The 23949-nt window shown below is 38.4% G+C and overlaps 5 protein-coding genes across 5 annotated transcripts in view; all 5 read right to left on the bottom strand.

Moving 5' to 3' along the window:
• Positions 1 to 1119, bottom strand: part of rufy3 (RUN and FYVE domain containing 3) — a 28757-nt gene extending 27638 nt beyond the window's left edge. Inside the window, exon 1 of the mRNA XM_042487745.2 lies at positions 536 to 1119. Coding sequence (XP_042343679.2) covers positions 536 to 797 — 262 coding nt within the window. The 5' untranslated portion in view covers positions 798 to 1119. The remainder of the gene's footprint in view (positions 1 to 535) is intronic.
• An 818-nt stretch (positions 1120 to 1937) lies between these two features.
• On the bottom strand, positions 1938 to 5501 carry LOC121944895 (zinc-binding protein A33-like). The gene has a single exon (XM_088076369.1). The coding sequence runs from the start codon at positions 4249 to 4251 to the stop codon at positions 2824 to 2826; it is 1428 nt and encodes a 475-aa protein (XP_087932495.1). The 5' UTR covers positions 4252 to 5501; the 3' UTR covers positions 1938 to 2823.
• Positions 5502 to 5895: 394 nt separating this feature from the next.
• Positions 5896 to 9421, bottom strand: LOC148189682 (zinc-binding protein A33-like). The gene has a single exon (XM_088076367.1). It carries the CDS (start codon positions 8199 to 8201, stop codon positions 6780 to 6782), a length of 1422 nt encoding a protein of 473 aa, XP_087932493.1. The 5' UTR covers positions 8202 to 9421; the 3' UTR covers positions 5896 to 6779.
• Positions 9422 to 9890: 469 nt separating this feature from the next.
• LOC148189681 (zinc-binding protein A33-like) lies at positions 9891 to 12533 on the bottom strand. Its single transcript, XM_088076363.1, has one exon. The coding sequence runs from the start codon at positions 12200 to 12202 to the stop codon at positions 10775 to 10777; it is 1428 nt and encodes a 475-aa protein (XP_087932489.1). The 5' UTR covers positions 12203 to 12533; the 3' UTR covers positions 9891 to 10774.
• A 152-nt stretch (positions 12534 to 12685) lies between these two features.
• grsf1 (G-rich RNA sequence binding factor 1) lies at positions 12686 to 23625 on the bottom strand. The gene is made up of 10 exons (XM_042488408.2): positions 23220 to 23625; positions 21876 to 22020; positions 19699 to 19854; positions 18191 to 18325; positions 17693 to 17831; positions 17443 to 17558; positions 15781 to 15866; positions 15539 to 15674; positions 13972 to 14026; positions 12686 to 13056 (listed from the first exon to the last, which is right to left on the bottom strand). The coding sequence occupies exons 1-9, from the start codon at positions 23430 to 23432 to the stop codon at positions 13977 to 13979; spliced, it is 1176 nt and encodes a 391-aa protein (XP_042344342.2). The 5' UTR covers positions 23433 to 23625; the 3' UTR covers positions 12686 to 13056; positions 13972 to 13976.
• Between the last annotated feature and the right edge of the window lie 324 nt (positions 23626 to 23949).

The raw sequence follows: 23949 nt of genomic DNA, 5'->3' as shown, positions 1-23949 counted from the left end.
ATACAGTCCCTTAGGTTAGGTCAAAAGTTTTTTAACAACGCAAATAACCCAGAAAACTGGCAAAATAAATTTAAAATACTGTTTGAATGTCTATTCCCTAGCACAAAATTAAAAACATGAGTCCCTCCCAAGCGCTTAACAAATTATTTGACATGCCTCTTGCTTTTGGCACCTACCACTGCCCTGTAAGAAATAACAAACAGTCCCTTAGGTAAAGTCAAAATTAGCCTACAAAGCAAAAAGAATCAGTGGTAAAATAAATGTAAAATACAGCTTAAATGTCCCTTCCCTGAGCCAAAACTAAAGACATGAGATGCCCCCAGTCCTTAACAAACTATTTAACATGCCTCCTGCTTTTGGCACCCACCCCTCCCCTCTCATAAATAACCAACAGTCCCTTAGGTAAACTTAGCTAACAACACAAACAAGCTAGCAACAATAACTGCGAGTACTTTTTGGTATTTTAGGTTATTACAGAGGACAATGTTAGGTATTTGGGTTAATATCAGGACATGTAAAGTTTGTTGGGACTTACTTTTGCGTTTCGAATCGATTCTTTCGATCCTGAAGTCAAACTGTCGGAGCGGAGTGGGTGACAGCGAGCCAGCCTTCCCAAATCTCAGGTTGGAGGAGTGTAAAGCCTCCTTAAAGTAGATCACGGAGGTCGGAGACAGAGTCTCATCGGGACTATCAACGTGTCCATTTTCATCCGACGAATTCTGTCCCCCTGAACTTTCCAAAACCTCTGAGGATGACTGCAGAGGGTGATCTCCCGGGGACAAATCCCGCTCCGCCATCCTTCCTCCGGCTAAACTCGCTTCATGTGACCGAGCGGGTCGGGCTGTCAGTCTGCGGTCAGCTAGCTGAGGTTAGCCGCTGTTAGCCATGCACCGCCGCGGTTAGCAAAGCAAAAACAATCGACGGGCCGATCAGTTTACTCCGAAATCTCTCTGGTGATCACTCCGCCTTTCTCGCCGTCCTCCACAGCCTCCTCATGACCCGGAAATAGCTGCGCAGTGGCATTTTGGTCAAATCTGTTGCTAACTCCGCGAGAGTTTGCGCGCTGTGTCAGCGGTCCGTTCACACGATCAGAGATTATTCACGCGGACGGAGATGAGTCGCGAGTAGTAGATCCATCAGTGGCGGGGAGCTAGTTAGCGCTCCCATGATTCATTGCGTCACACGCTGGAGAGTTTGTGTCTATCTTATTTCTCAGAGTCTCTGATGAACTGTTTGTGTAGTAACAGCAGTGGTGGGATATTAGTAAGTGTATTTACCAAATTACTGTACGTAACCCTTTAAAATCCCCAATAGGGAAAAAGCAATTTTTTTTCTTTATTATGATTTTTTTTTCGGGGGGGTAAAAAATAAAATGAAATAAAAATAATAAAAAATATTTTTTTAAATAACAAATATCTTTTTAATTTTTTTTAAACAGGCATCATAGGCCAGAGAGAGACTCTTTGGATCCACACCTTAGGGACACTGCAACCACTGGGTGAACAAAACTTCACCACTGACCCAAAAAAATAACATAAGGCACTTTTAAAACAATCAAACTGATGTGATTCATTAACATAAGAAATGCAAACAAGACAGTAAAATGTCAGGCTGAGAGGCAGCGAGAGCAGCGGTCCTCACAAAGGCCTCTGTCCTCTGCTGCTGCCACAGCAGCTCTGAATGAAGCTCCGCCTTCTCAGGCCAAGAGCACCTGGTTAGGTGATGCAACACACCTGGACAGAGCTGCAGGAGAGGGAGCACACACACTAGCACCACACACAGCCCTCACACTGACTGTTGCTCATTTTTAACAACACACACACACACACACACACACACACACACACACACACACACACACACACACACACACAGTGAGGCACAGAGCATGTGAGAATCAACACAACTCCTTCAAAATAAAACAAGTTGCACAGCTCTTCTCCAACATGCCGTGATTTATTCTTCATGTTTCAGCTATTTATGAAAAGACACAAAGGCTGCATCGTGTAATCAGAGTATTTACAAAACAACATGAGCCAAATATTCATTTCGAATTTTTGAAAAAGCAGAAAATCAAAAGCAGGACTTATCATCTTTAAACATTCTGGCTAAAGAAAATATAACTACATTCTTTATGACATGTTGCCATATAGACAAAAAGCCTCAAACCACTTTGGAGGAAGGAGAGAAAGTGAAGAAAAACTAAAAAATTACAACAAATAATGAAAAAAAAAAATCAATTAGAGTCTGAATGTGTTTTGATTCACTGAGACAATGAGTGTAAAGTGTAAAAACCCAAAATAAAAACATGAACAAAAATGAAATCAAACTGAATCTAACTTACAACATAGCGGTGTGATGCACTTTGAGTACTGAGTTGATATTTTTTGCTGGTTTAACCCTTTAAACCTCAGATGACATCAGTTTTCTTGTGTTGCATTCAGACGTCTTTCACAAACATTAAAACCTCTGAAACCTCAGCAAAATGTGTTTGTTTTTTGAAAAAAACATGGCAAAAGAAGTCAATTATTTTCAAAAGAAAGAGAGAAAGAAAGAAAGAGAGAAACTGAAAAATTATAAGTTGATCATAATAAAATGAAAAATCAGAAAACATCAAGAAAGCTATATTTATAATTGTTATTATTGCAGTTATTCTTAACTATTTATTATATACATTTATTTTATATTTCTTCCTGTGTTTTTGAAATAAATCAAGATCTAGGCTCAGGTCTCAAAGGGTTAACTCTTATTTGTCTTTCTTTTCCAGTGAGACAGACAGTGAAGTCTGAGTGAAATCTTCACAAACACAAACATGTCTGAACATCAAAGAGAAATCTTAGTTTGACACATTTTGATATCAGCAGTTTTAGCATCACCAGCCTTTCCAACACTGAAATATGGGAAGAGTTTCTCAGTGAAAGTGTCTCTGTGAGTGTAGATGTGAGTCATGTCTTCAGGGTCGTAGAAGGACACCTCCCCCCTGTCATAGTCCAGCTGGACTCTGATCCTCTGGAGACTCTTCTTCACTGGGACAGTCTTACCAACAGCATCAATGTATTTTCCATTTCCATGCCGTAAACACCAGATTCCATATTTTGGTGAAGCATATTTCTCTCCCTTCCTGTCAGCTGACTCTTTAGCCAAACCTATATTCCAGTGAGGATGGTCTCCCACCTCCACGTCCCAGCTGTGTTTTCCTGAGCTGAAGCCCTCAGAGCCCAGAACAGAGGAGTACTTTGTGCATCTCTCTGGATTATCAGGAAGCTGCTGCTTTGTGTCTCCCTGTCTCACACTGGTCAGATCATCAGACAGATAGAGACAGCGGTTTGCAGTGTTTGGGTCCAGAATGACAGGACTGAAGTGGACCTTGTCCCTCATCTTGTCCCAGACCCTGAAGGACAGGTTGCCCAGGTGTTTGGCCACATCTATCAGCGCTCCTGAGAGCAGCTGTGGATCTGACAGTGAGCTCTGGACTCTGGCTCTGCTCTGAGTGTCTTTATAACTGCTGAGGAACGCCACCTTGTGTTTCTGCAGCTCTTCTTCAACAGCACAGATACTGTCTGACAGAGAGGAGATCTGCTCCTCAATCATCCTCATCTCTCTGCTCAGAGTCCTCCTCTTCTGCTCCTCTTCCTCCCTCAGAGCTGCCAGTCTGGACTCCTCTTCCTCTTTCAGGAGCTGGTGGAGCTTGTTGAACTCTGCTCTGATCTGTCTCTCTGTGGACAACAGCTGCTTCTTGGAGTGTTGACTCACTTCTCTGTATGTCTCCTGCACTTTTTCATATTTGTCCCTCTTGTCCTGCAGAGACTTTAAGTCAGATTTCAGCTCGTCCTTCAGCTCACTGACTGCTTGTTCTACAGGAACCACCTTGTGACTCTGGTGGAGAGAAAACTCACAGACAGGACAGACAGCTCTGCCTTCATCCTTACAGAACAATTTAGTCTCATTTTGATGTTTACTGCACACAGACATTAGTGTCTTCTCTCCTTTTTCTGTCTCAGATAATCCAGTTTTCAGTCTCTCAGCAAAAGAGTCAGCCAGTTGCTTCAGTCCAAAGTTCACTCCTGGATGATCATTTGAAGACTTTCTTTTACAAATGGGACAGTTTTTGTTTTTAGCTTTTTCCCAGAATAGTTTCAGGCAGCTTGAACAGAAGTTGTGGTTGCAGCTCAGAGACACAGGATCTCTGAAAGTCTCTGAACACACGTGGCAGCTCAGGTAACTTTCAACAAGAGCAATTTTCTCAGCCATTTGTCTCGGTAACTAAAATGTCTCTTAAAAGCAAGACTCACCAAGTGAAAATATCTCCCTTTGACGTCTCAAAATTGTCCAAATGTGAGTTTTCCAGCAGAGATCTCACACCCTGTGATGGCGTCTCAGCTCTGATCAAAAACGTCAAAATCTACTTTCACTTTCTTCCTTCAGGTTGAATTATTGTCGGCAGCAAATTCAGTGTCATCGTGTCACCAGCAGCAGGAGCTGTGTACATGTTTCATTTTCACTCAGAAACTACATTTGACGTGTTGATTCTTTTCATTGTGGAAACTCACTTGAGACATGGCAGTTCTCCCTCTGTGTTTATTCACCTCTATTTAGGGAGGTTATTTTATACATTGTTGGGATCAAAATGTTTTTGTCAATAAAATACCTACCATCACCAAAACATTTTCAAGTACATCTCACACAGATCGAGAGATTTAATGTCCAGTCACGCTCACAAACACATGAGAAAGGTTCTGTGTTTTGTTAATTTATTGTTTTATCACACATACGTTTGAAGAACAAACAGAGAGACTGATTTCTAATTTAACACGAGACATTATTAACGCCCTGACTCTTATGTTTCACTCATCTTCACATTGCCGGCAGATTAAAACACCAGCAGGCTGAATTTTGTGCCATGTTTTAAAACGTATAACCTTAACTGAAATTACTCAGTTGAATGCACCTTTAATGATAAGTTGTTGATCTCAACCTGTAACTAATGCAGTGAATGCAGTTTTTTTTATTTTGTCAGTGGTAATTTTTATTGTTTGATGTCCACATCCGGCTGTAAAATAAATACAATGTTCCTGTCTGTGTGTGTTTGGCATCCGTGTGTTCACCTGCAGGAGAAAATGCATCATGTTAAATCACATCTGGAGCTACAAAAGTAACCTCAGAGAAGTAAAACCACACATTTAAAACGTTTTCTTATACTATTGAAAGGGAGTGGGAAATTCTCGAAATTTGGCTTGATGTTAACAAATTGTCTCTTAATATTAATCTTTTGAAACCTGGGTGGACAAAACTTTTCTTTGTATTTTGTATGAAAATCAATACATCAATACAGTCAATACATACAGTTTAGGGTCAATGCAATGATCTAATAGATGGGTTTAATCTTGGAGATGATGTCAGTGTGTGAGTATATGTGTCAGTATTTTTACTTTATTAAATTTTATTTTATTGCTTTAGTAGTTTTGTCCTTATTTTATAATAATAGTAATAACATAATAAATGATAATAATTATTATTATTTCTTTTTTTCTAATATGTGCATGTGAAGTTGTTGGAGGGATCAAACTGATGTGAATCATTAACATAAGAAATGCAAAAAAGACAGTAAAATGTGAGGCTGAGAGGCAGCAAGAGCAGCGGTCCTCACAAAGGCCTCTGTCCTCTGCTGCTGCCACAGCAGCTCTGAATGAAGCTCCTCCTTCTCAGGCCAGGTGCACCTGGTTAGGTGATGCAGCACACCTGGACAGAGCTGCAGGAGAGGGAGCACACACACTAGCACCACACACAGCCCTCACACTGACTGTTGCTCATTTTTAACAACACACACACACAGTGAGGCACAGAGCATGTGAGAATCAACACAACTCCTTCAAAATAAAACAAGTTGCACAGCTCTTCTCCAACATGCCGTGATTTATTCTTCATGTTTCAGCTATTTATGAAAAGACACGAAGGCCGCATCGTGTAATCAGAGTATTTACAAAACAACATGAGCCAAATATTCATTTCAAATTTTTGAAAAAGCAGAAAATCAAAAGCAGGACTTATCATCTTTAAACATTCTGGCTAAAGAAAATATAACTACATTCTTTATGACATGTTGCCATATAGACAAAAAGCTGTAAACCACTTTGGAGGAAGGAGAGAAAGTGAAGAAAAACTAAAAAATTACAACAAATAATGAAAAAAAAATCAATTAGAGTCTGAATGTGTTTTGATTCACTGAGACAATGAGTGTAAAGTGTAAAAACCCAAAATAAAAACATGAACACAAATGAAATCAAACTGAATCTAACTTACAACATAGCGGTGTGATGCACTTTGAGTACTGAGTTGATATTTTTTGCTGGTTTAACCCTTTAAACCTCAGATGACATCAGTTTTCTTGTGTTGCGTTCAGACGTCTTTCACATCCATTAAAACCTCTGAAACCTCAGCAAAATGTGTTTGTCTTTTGAAAAACACATGGCAAAAGAAGTCAATTATTTTCAAAAGAAAGAGAGAAAGAAAGAAAGAGAGAAACTGAAAAATTATAAGTTGATCATAATAAAATGAAAAATCAGAAAACATCAAGAAAGCTATATTTATAATTGTTATTATTGCAGTTATTCTTAACTATTTATTATATACATTTATTTTATATTTCTTCCTGTGTTTTTAAAATAAATCAAGATCTAGGCTCAGGTCTCAAAGGGTTAACTCTTATTTGTCTTTCTTTTCCAGTGAGACAGACAGTGAAGTCTGAGTGAAATCTTCACAAACACAAACATGTCTGAACATCAAAGAGAAATCTTAGTTTGACACATTTTGATATCAGCAGTTTTAGCATCACCAGCCTTTCCAACACCTAAATATGGGAAGAGTTTCTCAGTGAAAGTGTCTCTGTGAGTGCAGATGTGAGTCATGTCTTCAGGGTCGTAGAAGGACACCTCCCCCCTGTCATAGTCCAGCTGGACTCTGATCCTCTGGAGACTCTTCTTCACTGGGACAGTCTTACCAACAGCATCAATGTATTTTCCATTTCCATGCCGTAAACACCAGATTCCATATTTTGGTGAAGCATATATCTCTCCCTTCCTGTCAGCTGACTCTTTAGCCAAACCTAAAGTCCAGTCAGGATGGTCTCCCACCTCCACGTCCCAGCTGTGTTTTCCTGAGCTGAAGCCCTCAGAGCCCAGAACAGTGGAGTACTTTGTGCATCTCTCTGGATTATCAGGAAGCTGCTGCTTTGTGTCTCCATTTCTCACACTGGTCAGATCATCAGACAGATAGAGCCTGCGGCTTGCAGTGTTTGGGTCCAGAATGACAGGACTGAAGTGGACCTTGTCCCTCATCTTGTCCCAGACCCTGAAGGACAGGTTGCCCAGGTGTTTGGCCACATCTATCAGCGCTCCTGAGAGCAGCTGTGGATCTGACAGTGAGCTCTGGACTCTGGCTCTGCTCTGAGTGTCTTTATAACTGCTGAGGAACGCCACGTTGTGTTTCTGCAGCTCTTCTTCAACAGCACAGATACTGTCTGACAGAGAGGAGATCTGCTCCTCAATCATCCTCATCTCTCTGCTCAGAGTCCTCCTCTTCTGCTCCTCTTCCTCCCTCAGAGCTGCCAGTCTGGACTCCTCTTCCTCTTTCAGGAGCTGGTGGAGCTTGTTGAACTCTGCTCTGATCTGTCTCTCTGTGGACAACAGCTGCTTCTTGGAGTGTTGACTCACTTCTCTGTATGTTTTCTGCACTTTTTCATATTTGTCCCTCTTGTCCTGCAGAGACTTTAAGTCAGATTTCAGCTCGTCCTTCAGCTCACTGACTGCTTGTTCTACAGGAACCACCTTGTGACTCTGGTGGAGAGAAAACTCACAGACGGGACAGACAGCTCTGTCTTCATCCTTACAGAACAATTTAGTCTCTTCTTGATGCTCTTGATGCTCCTCTTTCTTCGTTTCTTTTTCTGTCTCAGATGATCCAGTTTTCTGTGTCTCGGCAAAAGAGTCAGCCAGTTGCTTCAGTCCAAAGTTCACGTCTAAATGATCCTTTGAGGATTTTCTTTTACAAATGGGACAGTTTTTGTTGTTAGTTTGTTCCCAGAATTGTTTCAGGCAGCTTGAACAGAAGTTGTGGTTGCAGCTCAGAGACACAGGATCTCTGAAAGTCTCTGAACACACATGGCAGCTCAGGAAACTTTCAAGAACAGAACTTTTCTCAGCCATTTGTCTCAGTAACTAAGATGTCTCTCAAAAGCAAGACTCACCAAGTTAAAATATCTCCCTTTGACGTCTCGAAATTGTCCAAATGTGAGTTTTCCAGCAGAGATCTCACAACCTGTAATGGCCCCTCAGCTCTGATCAACATCAAAATCTACTTTCACTTTCTTTCTTCAAGTTGAATTATTATCAGCAGCAAATTCAGTGTCATCGTGTCACCAGCAGCAGGAGCTGTGTACATGTTTCATTTTCACTCAGAAACTACATTTGACGTGTTGATTCTTTTCATTGTAGAAACTCACTTGAGACATGGCAGTTCTCCCTCTGTGTTTATTCACCTCTATTTAGGGAAGTTATTTTATAAATTGTCGGGATCCAAATGTTTTTGTCAATAAAATACCTACCATCACCAAAACATTTTCAAGTACATCTCACACAGATCGAGAGATTTAATGTCCAGTCACGCTCACAAACACATGAGAAAGGTTCTGTGTTTTGTTAATTTATTGTTTTATCACATGTACGTTTAAAGAACAAACAGAGAGACTGATTTCTAATTTAACACGAGACATTATTAACGCCTTGACTCTTACGTTTCACTCATCTTCACATTGCCGGCAGATTAAAACACCAGCAGGCTGAATTTTGTGCCATGTTTTAAAACGTATAACCTTAACTGAAATTACTCAGTTGAATACACATTTAATGATAAGTTGTTGATCTCAACCTGTAACTAATGCAGTGAATGCAGTTTTTTTTATTTTGTCAGTGGTAATTTTTATTGTTTGATGTCCACATCCGGCTGTAAAATAAATACAATGTTCCTGTCTGTGTGTGTTTGGCATCCGTGTGTTCACCTGCAGGAGAAAATGCATCATGTTAAATCACATCTGGAGCTACAAAAGTAACCTCAGAGAAGTAAAACCACACATTTAAAACGTTTTCTTATACTATTGAAAGGGAGTGGGAAATTCTCGAAATTTGGCTTGATGTAAACAAATTGTCTCTTAATATTAATCTTTTGAAACCTGGGTGGACAAAACTTTTCTTTGTATTTTGTATGAAAATCAATACATCAATACAGTCAATACATACAGTTTAGGGTCAATGCAATGATCTAATAGATGGGTTTAATCTTGGAGATGATGTCAGTGTGTGAGTATATGTGTCAGTATTTTTACTTTATTAAATTTTATTTTATTGCTTTAGTAGTTTTGTCCTTATTTTATAATAATAGTAATAACATAATAAATGATAATAATTATTATTATTTCTTTTTTTCTAATATGTGCATGTGAAGTTGTTGGAGGGATCAAACTGATGTGAATCATTAACATAAGAAATGCAAAAAAGACAGTAAAATGTGAGGCTGAGAGGCAGCAAGAGCAGCGGTCCTCACAAAGGCCTCTGTCCTCTGCTGCTGCCACAGGAGCTCTGTATGAAGCTCCTCCTTCTCAGGCCAGGTGCACCTGGTTAGGTGATGCAGCACACCTGGACAGAGCTGCAGGAGAGGGAGCACACACACCAGCACCACACACAGCCCTCACACTGACTGTTGCTCATTTTTAACAACACACACACACACACACACACACACACACACACACACACACACACACACACACACACACAGTGAGGCACAGAGCATGTGAGAATCAACACAACTCCTTCAAAATAAAACAAGTTGCACAGCTCTTCTCCAACATGCCGTGATTTATTCTTCATGTTTCAGCTATTTATGAAAAGACACAAAGGCTGCATCGTGTAATCAGAGTATTTACAAAACAACATGAGCCAAATATTCATTTCGAATTTTTGAAAAAGCAGAAAATCAAAAGCAGGACTTATCATCTTTAAACATTCTGGCTAAAGAAAATATAACTACATTCTTTATGACATGTTGCCATATAGACAAAAAGCTGTAAACCACTTTGGAGGAAGGAGAGAAAGTGAAGAAAAACTAAAAAATTACAACAAATAATGAAAAAAAAATCAATTAGAGTCTGAATGTGTTTTGATTCACTGAGACAATGAGTGTAAAGTGTAAAAACCCAAAATAAAAACATGAACACAAATGAAATCAAACTGAATCTAACTTACAACATAGCGGTGTGATGCACTTTGAGTACTGAGTTGATATTTTTTGCTGGTTTAACCCTTAAAACCTCAGATGACATCAGTTTTCTTGTGTTGCGTTCAGACGTCTTTCACATCCATTAAAACCTCTGAAACCTCAGCAAAATGTGTTTGTCTTTTGAAAAACACATGGCAAAAGAAGTCAATTATTTTCAAAAGAAAGAGAGAAAGAAAGAAAGAGAGAAACTGAAAAATTATAAGTTGATCATAATAAAATGAAAAATCAGAAAACATCAAGAAAGCTATATTTATAATTGTTATTATTGCAGTTATTCTTAACTATTTATTATATACATTTATTTTATATTTCTTCCTGTGTTTTTGAAATAAATCAAGATCTAGGCTCAGGTCTCAAAGGGTTAACTCTTATTTGTCTTTCTTTTCCAGTGAGACAGACAGTGAAGTCTGAGTGAAATCTTCACAAACACAAACATGTCTGAACATCAAAGAGAAATCTTAGTTTGACACATTTTGATATCAGCAGTTTTAGCATCACCAGCCTTTCCAACACCTAAATATGGGAAGAGTTTCTCAGTGAAAGTGTCTCTGTGAGTGCAGATGTGAGTCATGTCTTCAGGGTCGTAGAAGGACACCTCCCCCCCGTCATAGTCCAGCTGGACTCTGATCCTCTGGAGACTCTTCTTCACTGGGACAATCTTACCAACAACATCAATGTATTTTCCATTTCCATGCCGTAAACACCAGATTCCATATTTTGGTGAAGCATATATCTCTCCCTTCCTGTCAGCTGACTCTTTAGCCAAACCTAAAGTCCAGTTAGGATGGTCTCCCACCTCCACGTCCCAGCTGTGTTTTCCTGAGCTGAAGCCCTCAGAACCCAAAATACGAGCATACTTGGTGCATCTCTCTGGATTATCAGGAAGCTGCTGCTTCGTGTCTCCATTTCTCACACTGGTCAGCTCATCAGACAGATAGAGCCTGCGGCTTGCAGTGTTTGGGTCCAGAATGACAGGACTGAAGTGGACCTTGTCCCTCATCTTGTCCCAGACCCTGAAGGACAGGTTGCCCAGGTGTTTGGCCACATCTATCAGCGCTCCTGAGAGCAGCTGTGGATCTGACAGTGAGCTCTGGACTCTGGCTCTGCTCTGAGTGTCTTTATAACTGCTGAGGAACGCCACGTTGTGTTTCTGCAGCTCTTCTTCAACAGCACAGATACTGTCTGACAGAGAGGAGATCTGCTCCTCAATCATCCTCATCTCTCTGCTCAGAGTCCTCCTCTTCTGCTCCTCTTCCTCCCTCAGAGCTGCCAGTCTGGACTCCTCTTCCTCTTTCAGGAGCTGGTGGAGCTTGTTGAACTCTGCTCTGATCTGTCTCTCTGTGGACAACAGCTGCTTCTTGGAGTGTTGACTCACTTCTCTGTATGTCTCCTGCACTTTTTCATATTTGTCCCTCTTGTCCTGCAGAGACTTTAAGTCAGATTTCAGCTCATCCTTCAGCTCACTGACTGCTTGTTCTACAGGAACCACCTTGTGACTCTGGTGGAGAGAAAACTCACAGACAGGACAGACAGCTCTGTCTTCATCCTTACAGAACAATCTAGGCTCTTCTTGATGTTTACTGCACACAAACATTAGTGTCTTCTCTCCTTTTTCTGTCTCAGATAATCCAGTTTTCAGTCTCTCAGCAAAAGAGTCAGCCAGTTGCTTCAGTCCAAAGTTCACTCCTGGATGATCATTTGAAGACTTTCTTTTACAAATGGGACAGTTTTTGTTGTTAGTTTGTTCCCAGAATTGTTTCAGGCAGCTTGAACAGAAGTTGTGGTTGCAGCTCAGAGACACAGGATCTCTGAAAGTCTCTGAACACACATGGCAGCTCAGGTAACTTTCAACAAGAGCAATTTTCTCAGCCATTTGTCTCGGTAACTAAAATGTCTCTTAAAAGCAAGACTCACCAAGTGAAAATATCTCCCTTTGACGTCTCAAAATTGTCCAAATGTGAGTTTTCCAGCAGAGATCTCACACCCTGTGATGGCGTCTCAGCTCTGATCAAAAACGTCAAAATCTACTTTCACTTTCTTCCTTCAGGTTGAATTATTGTCAGCAGCAAATTCAGTGTCATCGTGTCACCAGCAGCAGGAGCTGTGTACATGTTTCATTTTCACTCAGAAACTACATTTGACGTGTTGATTCTTTTCATTGTGGAAACTCACTTGAGACATGGCAGTTCTCCCTCTGTGTTTATTCACCTCTATTTAGGGAGGTTATTTTATACATTGTTGGGATCAAAATGTTTTTGTCAATAAAATACCTACCATCACCAAAACATTTTCAAGTACATCTCACACAGATCGAGAGATTTAATGTCCAGTCACGCTCACAAACACATGAGAAAGGTTCTGTGTTTTGTTAATTTATTGTTTTATCACACATACGTTTGAAGAACAAACAGAGAGACTGATTTCTAATTTAACACGAGACATTATTAACGCCCTGACTCTTACGTTTCACTCATCTTCACATTGCCGGCAGATTAAAACACCAGCAGGCTGAATTTTGTGCCATGTTTTAAAACGTATAACCTTAACTGAAATTACTCAGTTGAATACACCTTTAATGATAAGTTGTTGATCTCAACCTGTAACTAATGCAGTGAATGCAGTTTTTTTTATTTTGTCAGTGGTAATTTTTATTGTTTGATGTCCACATCCGGCTGTAAAATAAATACAATGTTCCTGTCTGTGTGTGTTTGGCATCCGTGTGTTCACCTGCAGGAGAAAATGCATCATGTTAAATCACATCTGGAGCTACAAAAGTAACCTCAGAGAAGTAAAACCACACATTTAAAATGTTTTCTTGTACTATTGAAAGGGAGTGGGAAATTCTCAAAATTTGGCTTGATGTAAACAAATTGTCTCTTAATATTAACCCTTTGAAACCTGGGTGGACAAAACTTTTCTTTGTATTTTGTATGAAAATCAATACATCAATACAGTCAATACATACAGTTTAGGGTCAATGCAATGATCTAACAGATGGGTTTAATCTTGGAGATGATGTCAGTGTGTGAGTATATGTGTCAGTATTTTTACTTTATTAAATTTTATTTTATTGCTTTAGTAGTTTTGTCCTTATTTTATAATAATAGTAATAACATAATAAATGATAATAATTATTATTATTTATTTTTTTCTAATATGTGCATGGAAATATTGCATATACAATATTTATTTGTGATGGATTTCTTATTTATATTTAAATTTAAATGAGATGCTTTTTGTTTTTCTGTGAAAACATGCATATAAAAACAGAACAATAAAAAATTAAAATAATTAAAAAATATATATTTTCACAGTTTGTACTTATTGTATCGTGTATAATGACTGGAAAAAAATACTAAAAGTAATCATTTAAATATATCAAAATATCCTTAAACAAAAAGAAATAAGCACAAAGACTGCAGTGTGTTATTGCTTGTTCCATAAAAAGATGGAAATTTCCAGCTGGTGGGTTTTAATTACCATTTCTGTGTTAGAGAAACAATAACACTAAACTGTATAAGAGATGCATACTGTCTTCTTTGTTACTTCTTTAAAAATGGGATTTAGAGATATTAAAATTGAGTATTTGTCTGTCGTGGAGCAAGAATTTAAACTTTCTGGATTTATTTCAGTGTTTCTCACCTCCTTTAGTTGGAGTCTGGTGCAGAGTTGAGGAATAACTCGATGTATCGTTCTCCTGAAAATGAGAGAGGATTCAAATATTCAGTGAAACTGCAATAAGCATTCAATGAATCAGTGGTTTTTATATTGTAACACATGTACTGTCATCACAGATCAGAAACACTGAGCATTACAGAGGATGAAGATGATCTCCTGACATTAAATCTGAAGCATCTGAAGGAAAACATGAATATTTTTTAACCTGGACCCTGTTTGACACGATTCTGTGACTCAGTGAATAATGTAAACAACAGTGTTTGATTTTGGTCCAATATGGAGAGAGATCGCTGCAGCCTCAGGGGGGAAACAGGCTGTAATGTTAACACTCAAAACACGTGCACACCGTCAATGTACGTCCACTCAAAGTGCTTATTTTTATCACAGACAGACTCAGATTATTTTAGAGTCTGACAACTAGGGGTGCAAACTGTAAGCACTTTCTTCAATAGACTAATTGGTAAAGTTGATGTCTGATTATTCCTTATTTGAAAAAGAAAGATAAAACTTTGCTTATTTCAAACAATACCAACATTCATTTCATCCTTAGTCAAAGCTCACAGCAACATATTGCACATATTTTGACAGAATTTCATCGCCTTTCGATTAATGGATTAATTTCTCATGTTCAATTAAATTCCTTACAACGGTTAATCGCTCATTGATTAATTGTTATCATCCCTATCGACAACATTTTTAAAAGGACCCTTACAGAGGAAGACTTCTTTTAAGGTCCTTTTTTCAACCAGAAATAGCCCCTAAACGCCATCGTCAAACCCACCAGACAGACACACACAGAAAGTTATTTTTTCATCACAAAACAAACTTCATTCAAAGTCGAAAAACAAAATAAAACTCACAAAAACCGTCTTGGTTCGTCTTTCCACTGTTGCAACAATCACCAACTCTGGCTTGCTTGAAATAAACCCTTAATTCACACAGTTAGATGTCAAAACACGCCGGCTGGGGCGCCCACATGGCAGTGCTGGCGCCCCATGTACAAGCGGCAGGTTCGACTCCAACCTCGGCCCTTTGCTGCATGTCATCCCCTCTCTCTCCAGCTTTCACGCTATATCTGTCCCATCAAATAAAGGCAAAACACCCCAAAAATACCAATGCATACTACTCTGTGACGAGACACTTTGGCCAATAAGAAGTCATGTCAGAGAGGGGGGCGTTCCTTTGGCTGCGCTTTAAATGCAGATGCACGTCCATTCAGTGACACATTTAAGAAAAAACAATGCACTAAAGGAAATTTATTATAGGAGAAGGAGACTTAATATATTATATTCCATTTCTGCCAATATGTCCCCCTGAATCCTACACACTGGTCCTGTCAATAATGTACGGGAAACACTGCGTGACTCTATGAAGTGTGTGCACATGCTGGTGTTTGTAAGGTAGCAGTGGATTAAGACAGAAAGATGATATTTCCAAATTATGCTTTTTCTTCTTCCTGCCCCAGCGTAATGCACATCACAAACAAAGATCTGCCTCAGAAGGGCAGCTGGTCGCGGCTCGGACGTCTCACCCATGTGCATTCTGTCTCTGGACATGGCGGCCAAGGCGTCCTGGTGGCAGCTGAAGTAAACGTCGGCCTCTCCGTTCAACCTGCCGTCGGGGCCGCATTCAATAATGATCTTGGACACAACTAGAGGACAGAAGAACTGCAAAGAAAAACGTGAAATAAAGAATCAAGTGGAAGTTCAACCTATAATGCAACAACTCAACCAGCAACAACTTGTTAACAATATCTTGATATTTTTTTTTTACCTTAACAATGTCTTCTCCTGACACCTGGAAAGGAAGTCCTCTCACGTGGACGTAATGATCCAGTTGGCCTGAACTCTGAGGGGGTCCTGATAGAGCAGACATGTCAGGTTACACCCGAAAAAAAAAAAAAAAAGCAAATAATTTGTGCCCCGAGAGCAAAATTAAAAAATCAATTATCTCCTCACTTTATCACTGTCTACTGACCTAGTCGATGTAACTCTCTGGCTTTCATTTGTATTCAATAGACAAAATCAGTTTTTATCAATTCTCACTTAAAATTAATCAGATTCTTAAAAAAAGGAATAGATCAGTTTAAACAAATTTTCATCAGGATTTTACCCCGTCTTCAAAAACTCGTTGTGCTTTGTGTTGCAGGAGGACATTTATCACCACAGTTTAAATTTAAGTGATAGATAACCAATAATTAACATTATCTACTCACCCTTGTGCTAATGGAAAGTCGGGTAGTCCACAAAACACTGCTGGAGGTCCACGGGGAAAAGTCGTTGCACTCATCTCTCAAACAATTGAAGCAAATGGCGACCAGCATTCAAATGTTAAAAACATACATACTAAAACTAATAAATGTCTCTGAAGTAATGCGAGTGTCCTGAAGCCCCAATATGCCAAGTTGTTTTGAAAAATGTCACTGAAGTCGTGTTTTTAGCCTTGTTGTAGCCTAAAGCGTGTGTGGAAGCTGTGCAATGGTTAACGCTGGCGTGCATATTGGTCTTAGGCGAGTGTGCGTACGTAAACGCGGCTCCCAAACAAGGAGCTACCGGCTACAACAAGGCTAAAAATAAGAAGCTAGTGCAGTTTTTCAAAACAACTTGGCATATCACGGCTTCAGGACACTTGGATTACTTTGGGCAAACAGTATGGAGACATTTTGTGGTTTTATTATGTATTTTTTAATGTTTTTTGTTTTTTTTTTTAAACAATTGCTTCACTTGATTGGCTGATGAGTGCAACATCTTTTCCCCATGAAAAATCTGTGTTTTTTAGACTATAAAACTTTACCCAACTTTCCACCAGCATGACTGTGAGTATATATGGTAACAACAGAATTTTCATTTTTGTGTGAATTATCACTTTAACTGTTTCTTCCAAATTCTGAAACTAAGATCAGCATCATATCCACCGTTCCAACAATCAGCAGCTCGGGTTTGGTTTAAATAAACTCTAATTAATTATTTAATTATTTATTAATTTAATAATTATAATTACTGATATGACAAACTTGCATTGTGCTTAAAGAGGGGAACCTTTATTTTTAGCAGATTTTAATTGCCAAGCTTGGAGGGAAAGGCAGAATATTTTGTGAAAGGACAAGCTGGAAAATAACCTGTAATTTTGTAATGAAATGTTTGTCAAATGAAACTGTACTTTTGGTGACTTATACTGTAAACCCATGAGGGTTGGAAATGCCAAAAATAAAAAAGAAAATCAAATCGATATAATAAAAAAAAAATAAGAAAAATGGGTTTAAAGCAGCTGCTGATGAAGAAAAACATTTGAGCAATAAATTCTAATTTTGTAGATTTTTAGCCTAATTTTTGTAGCTTTTGTTGATCTATGAATCACTCTTCTTTAAAAGATGCATTTTATAAGATCTGGTCTCAATTTTAGTTAAAAACATAACAAGCCTGAAAATCTCCTCACCAGAATCCCACCAGTCCGCCGATTCAGGGCGGGTCATCTGAGGAGACGCTGATCTCATCCTCCTCCTCCAAGAGGAATGAATTTCTTCATCTGTGCTGGGAAACACCTCGATATATCTGCAAAATAACACAAAAACAGGGCTGATCCGCGACTTGCATTCTGTTATGTTGTGTTCTGTCGTCCAGAAATGAGCAAAAAAAGGATCATAAAGTCGGTGCAGGCCGTCATGTGGCCGCGTGCAGCAGCTTACCTGTTTCCAATGACCTGTCTGTCTCTCCGCAGAGCTTCATTGGCAGCTTCTTTTGAGAAAAATTTCACATAAGCGTTTCCGGTATTTTTTCCTCTGTAATTTCTGACGATGGTAATTCCATTCTCCACTATATCCAAACCTGAAAGACACAAATTCAAAATTTCCCTTCCTTCATTAAAACTTTAAAACCCGGAGCGGCATCACTTTTCTTGTGCTGCTTTCAGACGACTTTCGCAAGTGTTTAAACCTTCGGACTCTGAACAATTAATTTTTTTGTTGTTGTTGTTGTTTGCAAAAACTTGGGAAATGTAGGAAAAAAACATCATGGGGCAACTTGGCAAGAAATATGCTGCAAATTACAAGAAAAATAGTAAATTTAGAATATGATTTTTAAAAAAGGTAGGGAAAAATATCTGCTTATATCTGGAAAATGAAACTACAGAATTATTATTATTATTTTCAGTGTTTCCAGTGAATGCTGAGGTGGGAGGAGTTTACCTGAAAAGAACCGGGCGATGTCGACCTCGGTGCAGGAGAAGGGGAGACCTCTGAGCCGCACAACCCCCACTTCTTGTCCAACATGGACGGCTTTCTTCAGGATTTCTTCAGCATCCTTGTTTGTTACTTCATATACTGCAAAAACACATATTTGTTTTGACAATTAAATGGCTAAGTTGTCCCACATAGTACATTATTTCGTTAACAATGGCTCTGTCCTCTTGAAGTGTCCCTGTAAGACGTAACAGTGTTGGCAGCCGCTGGGTTCCCACACATTTTCATGGATACAATTTAGGAACTTTTCCATGAGTTTTCAATCTTGCCCCACTTGCCCGTTTTTTGTGTGTGTTTTTTTTTCAAACATGACAATTCAAACTCAAACGTGAGGGCAGAGATGACTTAAAATGAAAAATAGAAGAAAAATATGTGACCGTAAAACGTCACAGATTGACACATTAACTCTCTGAACTCAGAGCGAGTTGGTGTGATTTCATTCAAAAACATTAAAAAAGGCAACCAGCAACTTGGTAAGAAATGTTCCACAAAATGCAAGAAATTAACAGTTTTTTTTCAAAAGCTAGGAAAAAACAAAATGTATAAATATTATTATTAAACATCTAAAATTATTTTACAAAATTCTTGTAATTTTACAGCACTTTTTGGTGGTCATAATTTTACATTTTTTTTAATGCTTCCCACTTATTTTCAGGGCTTTTCCCTTTTTCTCAACTATTTTCTTTATTTTTGCCCCACTAATTTTCAAGTAAATTTCTTTTTTTAAACTTTCTATTTCTTTTCCCCCACTTTTTTCAGGTTATTTTGTTGTACTTTTTGATAATTTCTTGCGTATTTTGGGTTATTTCATCTTTTGTTGCTCATTGCCTTTTTCCCAAGTTTTAAAATAAATGTTTACCCAGGTTTCAAAGAGTTAAAGGTATGTTAAATGGTAAATGGACTGTACTTGTATAGCACTTTTCTACTACTCAAAGCGCTTTCACAGGACATGTCACATTCACCCACTCACACACACATTCACACAGTAGTGACAGAGGCTACCGTACAAGGTACCACCATTCATTCACACACTCTGATGACGCAGCATCAGGAGCAAATTGGGGTTCAGTATCTTGCCCAAGGATATATACGGGAATCGAACCGCTGACCTTCCGATCAGAGGACGACCACTCTACCTCTGAGCCCCGAATGACAGCTAAAGAAGAGAATTTTACCATTATGTTACATGACTTGGGAAATTATCCACAGAAGATTACAAACGATTAATTTCATTACACACCAAAGGAATTCAATGATTTTTTACAAAATGTTCAATGATTTTTACAAATTCAACTATTTTTCCAGGCCTGGAACATGTGATTGTGAAATTTCCAGGTTGTTCACGAAGGTGGGAACCCTGACTGACATTTACACTGTTGATTTTCCAGCTGTGGCGTATCGAAATAGCCAATCAGCATCTGCATTTCCTCATCTCTTAATATTGAGAGACGAACCTTCCACGTAGCGTGGACCGAGGTACTGCCGGTGTTTCTCCAGAGCTTTGCTGACGTCCTCCTCGTGCTCCATCTCGATGAAGGCTTGTCCCGTCGACCTCCCCTGCTTGGTCCTAGTGAAATGGATCCCGTTCGACCCATCACGTATCCTACACTCTGAAACACATTCAGGATATGAGACACGCGTTACAACAAATGAATTTTCAAGCGACTGCACTGTCTCAGACAAATTTCCAATGTCTTGAATGAACAATTCAATTCAGATTTTTCTGCAAATTTTTCAGCAATAATTTGCTGCAGTTGTGATGCGCTCCATAATCTCGATTGTTTGGCGTAAGGTGGTCACAAAATGCCGTCCGAGCCTTTTTAAGTCAGTCTTTAGCCATTTTTACACAGAGATTGTGCGTTAATGCTGCTACCAAGTCCACTATCAAGCCCCCTTTGCATTTTGGCACAGAACCAAATGACAGCTGCATCATGCCACTCCAGTGTGTGATTTTAGACAGCATGCCAGCATCACGGAGTGAAAAGAGACATGACATTTAACACAACAGCTTGGGCCTCTTGTTTTACATAAAATGTACGAGTCGGCAGCACTTTCTCAAAAAGAGCAGCTTTCAAACTGCTTGTTTAAGGTGGAACTATACACGCCTTTATGCCACCTCGCCGCTCTGTGTATATAATGTCTGATTGCGGAAAAGTGGAATGTTTTATTTAGATTTTGATATATTTTTTCGGGGGGTTAGCGAGCATGGGAGCAGTAAAAACACAGTAATACATATACACTATATCACAGTAGAAGGGAAAATTAACATCACAATAAATAAAAAAACCTCTGCATATTCTGTAAGAAAAGGATATGTAACTATAGAATATCTGTAGAAAATACAATAAAAAATATACCATAAAATAACTAACAATACGCTAAAATAAAAAAAACTAAATGCTAAAAAATATTAAAATGTAATATGTTAATAAAATATTACATACATAAAAACAAGTGTGTAAATGTGGCAGAGGAGAAGAAACTGGTGAAAGCTGGTGTTAAGTTCATCTGATGCATTAACTGGTGCCGGTTTAATGTTAATGGTTCGCCACACATTTCCACAATCTCCTTACACTAAAATAGCAGTTAACAAAAGGAGGCTTGTAGCAAGTTGAAGCAACAAAATCCAAAATGTTAAGTTTGTACATCTTATCTTTAAGGATTATATTGATGCTGAATTGACAGGAATACTGTCAACACATGCCGTCTTTTATCTTGCGCTGAGTTGGAGTTAAGCATTTTTGCAGACGTGATAAAATGTTAAAATGTCATATATCTTAAAAGGAGTTTGGTGTGATATTTTCTACCAGGAGCAGGATCAGAAATAATCTCTAAGGAAGTCAAACTATAGTCTTGCAAATAGTGACAGCGTGGCAGTGCAACATTAATTTACGTTGCAAAATATGATAGTGTGTGACTAAAGTAAGTCTATGAATGAGAAAGGGTGTCACATCTCAGCCTTTTAAAACTACTACTATTATTATTACTACTACTACTACTACTACTAACAACAATAATAATAATAATAATAATAAAAATAATAATAACAATAATAATAACACCAACAATATCTTGGCTTTACAAAGCACCTTTCAAGAGACCTGAGGACACTTTACATAGTAGAGTAAACTGGACTAGACAACATAAAAAAACTAACAAATACACAAATGCAAAGCTGAAAAAGGAACTAGAAGTTGCATGTTTTCTGAGGTTTGTGAGGTTGTAGATGGTGGACAGGTGAGGTTTGAAGAGTTTTGAAAGTCTGTGTCTGTAGACATAAATCTGTCAACTCAGTGCTAACTAGATTTAAGACTTGAGACAAAAATATAGCATATACTGAGGTAGGATGTTTCAGCAGCTGAAAAAATGATCTTTTACAACAAACAATATTAACACTTAGTGACAAATTATGTACAAAAAAATTCATTGAAACCTACATAGTTAAATTCAAATAGAATAGAAACACTAGGGAAAAATGGGTGTCAAAAAATGCATGACAAAAAATAATATATTACACTTTTATACTGTATTTTTATTTCAATCGCCAGCATACACCCAAATACCGATGTGTCTGTAAACATTAACAGGTATGACGCTCACTTCGAGATTTTCCCCAAATCCAAACTCTCACCTGAGAAGAACTGCAGGACGTCTTGAGCCGAACACGCCCACGGGAGACCTTTCACGTGCACGATGTACACATCCTTCGTCTCTGGTTCTGGATCAGGTATATAGGTGGGAAGCGGAGGGTATTCTTCTTCAAAAGGTGCTCCTGCCTGGAAGACAAGACGTAAAATCAGACACAAACAGGCGAGAAGCTCAAGTGCTGCAGTTAATTCCTAAAGGGACCAACAGGAGATAGTTTTGACATCTGGGTTATTTTCAGGTATTTTATAAATCCAGTCCACAATTACCATGTTGATCACAGTGTGTCATATTAAGCATGCACTTGCAGTAATAAAATTCAGTGTTGAAAATGTTTTATATTGAGGCTTTTGCTGCATTCGTGTGATGTCTTGGTTGTAGTTTCTGAGTTATAAAGTCATTCTTCAGTTCTTCAGTAGTTAACATTGATACTATATTACATTTTACATGTAAAAATTGATATTTAATATGTGAATTAACAAAAAAAACATTGACCAAACATTGACTTTTGCCTGCCAAGATTACTTGCTTGTAACAGCTAATAGATGCATTAATATTAGCACTTACTAAAATTAAATGAAAACTACCTGGAACAAAATAATGAAATGTATATATTTTTACTGTCAATTGCTGAAACAGTTTCCAGTCTTTCTGCTATTTTTGTCATTTCATCCTTAATTATTTTGTTTCACATTGATAGCTATATGGGGATTAGTTAATGGGGACAAAATACTTTATTTCATTTTTTCAATTTTACATTACTGAAAGGCTATATAGGTAGTCTAATGTCTACTTTATCTATCACTGCAACTGTTAAACAAATCATGTGTAAAATATATCTTTTTTAAAGTGTATATAGATTTTTTTTCCCAGGATAATCCTGATCCCAGCAGAAGGCTGGATTTTAGGGACACAATGTAATAAAACTTTTAAATTGCTCATATCTATCTATGTATATGTGTGAGTGTGTTTGTGTCGTTTGTGTTTGTGTGTGTGTGTGTGTGTGTATATACATATATTATTCCTGAAATCCAGCCTTCTGCTTAGTTAAGGATAATCCTGATTTTTCTTTTTGATCAAATGTATCCTAATCTTACAAAAAGAATTGAACAATACAAACTGAATCCTTAATCCAGATCAAAACCAAGTTCTTTATATGTGACCTGATCCGATTTGAACTAATCTGAACTAAACTTTAGGACGCGGGACTGTTATTAGTCAACAGGTATTCTTAATACATCCAATACAGTAAAAATACAGGCCAGTTTAAAACTGAAACACTCAACAGTAGCGAGTCAGTAACGTTACCTGTCCTCTGTATGGGACTCACCTTGGTACAGAAGCGGTACCGGCTGGCTCTCACTGCGGACTGAAGCTGACACACCGCCCGCTGTGTTGACGTCCAAGTCCGCTGCTGAATGACCCCGCACCCGCCGGACAACAAGCTGCTGCATCTTGTTTTGATAACTGTCGGTAACGTTACCTGTCTGACTGCGACACACCGCTGCAGCAAAAACAACAACGACTTACTGCCCCGAGACATGTTAGCCGAGCCGAGCCGAGCCGAGCCGAGTCTTCTTTACTGGAATAAGTTAATTTAATTACAGTTTTAGGTCAGTTTCTATCTTAATTTAACTACTTTGTTTAGCTATCGCTTTAGTAGACAGTTACAGGAAGCCTGACTCCTTCACGTGGGTTCGTCAAGGACAGACTTTGAACCGGAGCTAAAAGCTAACAGCGAAACACGGCTACATCCGGTTAATTTTTCACAATAAAAGCCGAAAAATTACCATCAGAAATTATTTACGCATATATGTCTATGTTATTTACAGAGGCCACGATGTTTGTAAAATGTTTTATTAACTCTACAACCACTAGGCTAATACTGCCTGTTTTTATTGTGTAATATTTATTAATTTAATTCTACTATAAAAAAAAAAACAGCCAGATGAAATATATATATACCACGCATATGAACTGATTTTTTTGTTTGTATTTTATAAATATATAGGGGGACATTTTAAGCATATTTAAATATCGTAAGGGACGTTACCTTCTCA

This window comes from Plectropomus leopardus, chromosome 4 (genome assembly GCF_026936395.1).
Source record: "Plectropomus leopardus strain MGB_pleo_1.0 chromosome 4, ASM2693639v1, whole genome shotgun sequence".
Lineage (NCBI taxonomy): Eukaryota > Metazoa > Chordata > Actinopteri > Perciformes > Serranidae > Plectropomus > Plectropomus leopardus.
This window is presented reverse-complemented; position numbering and strand designations above follow the sequence as displayed.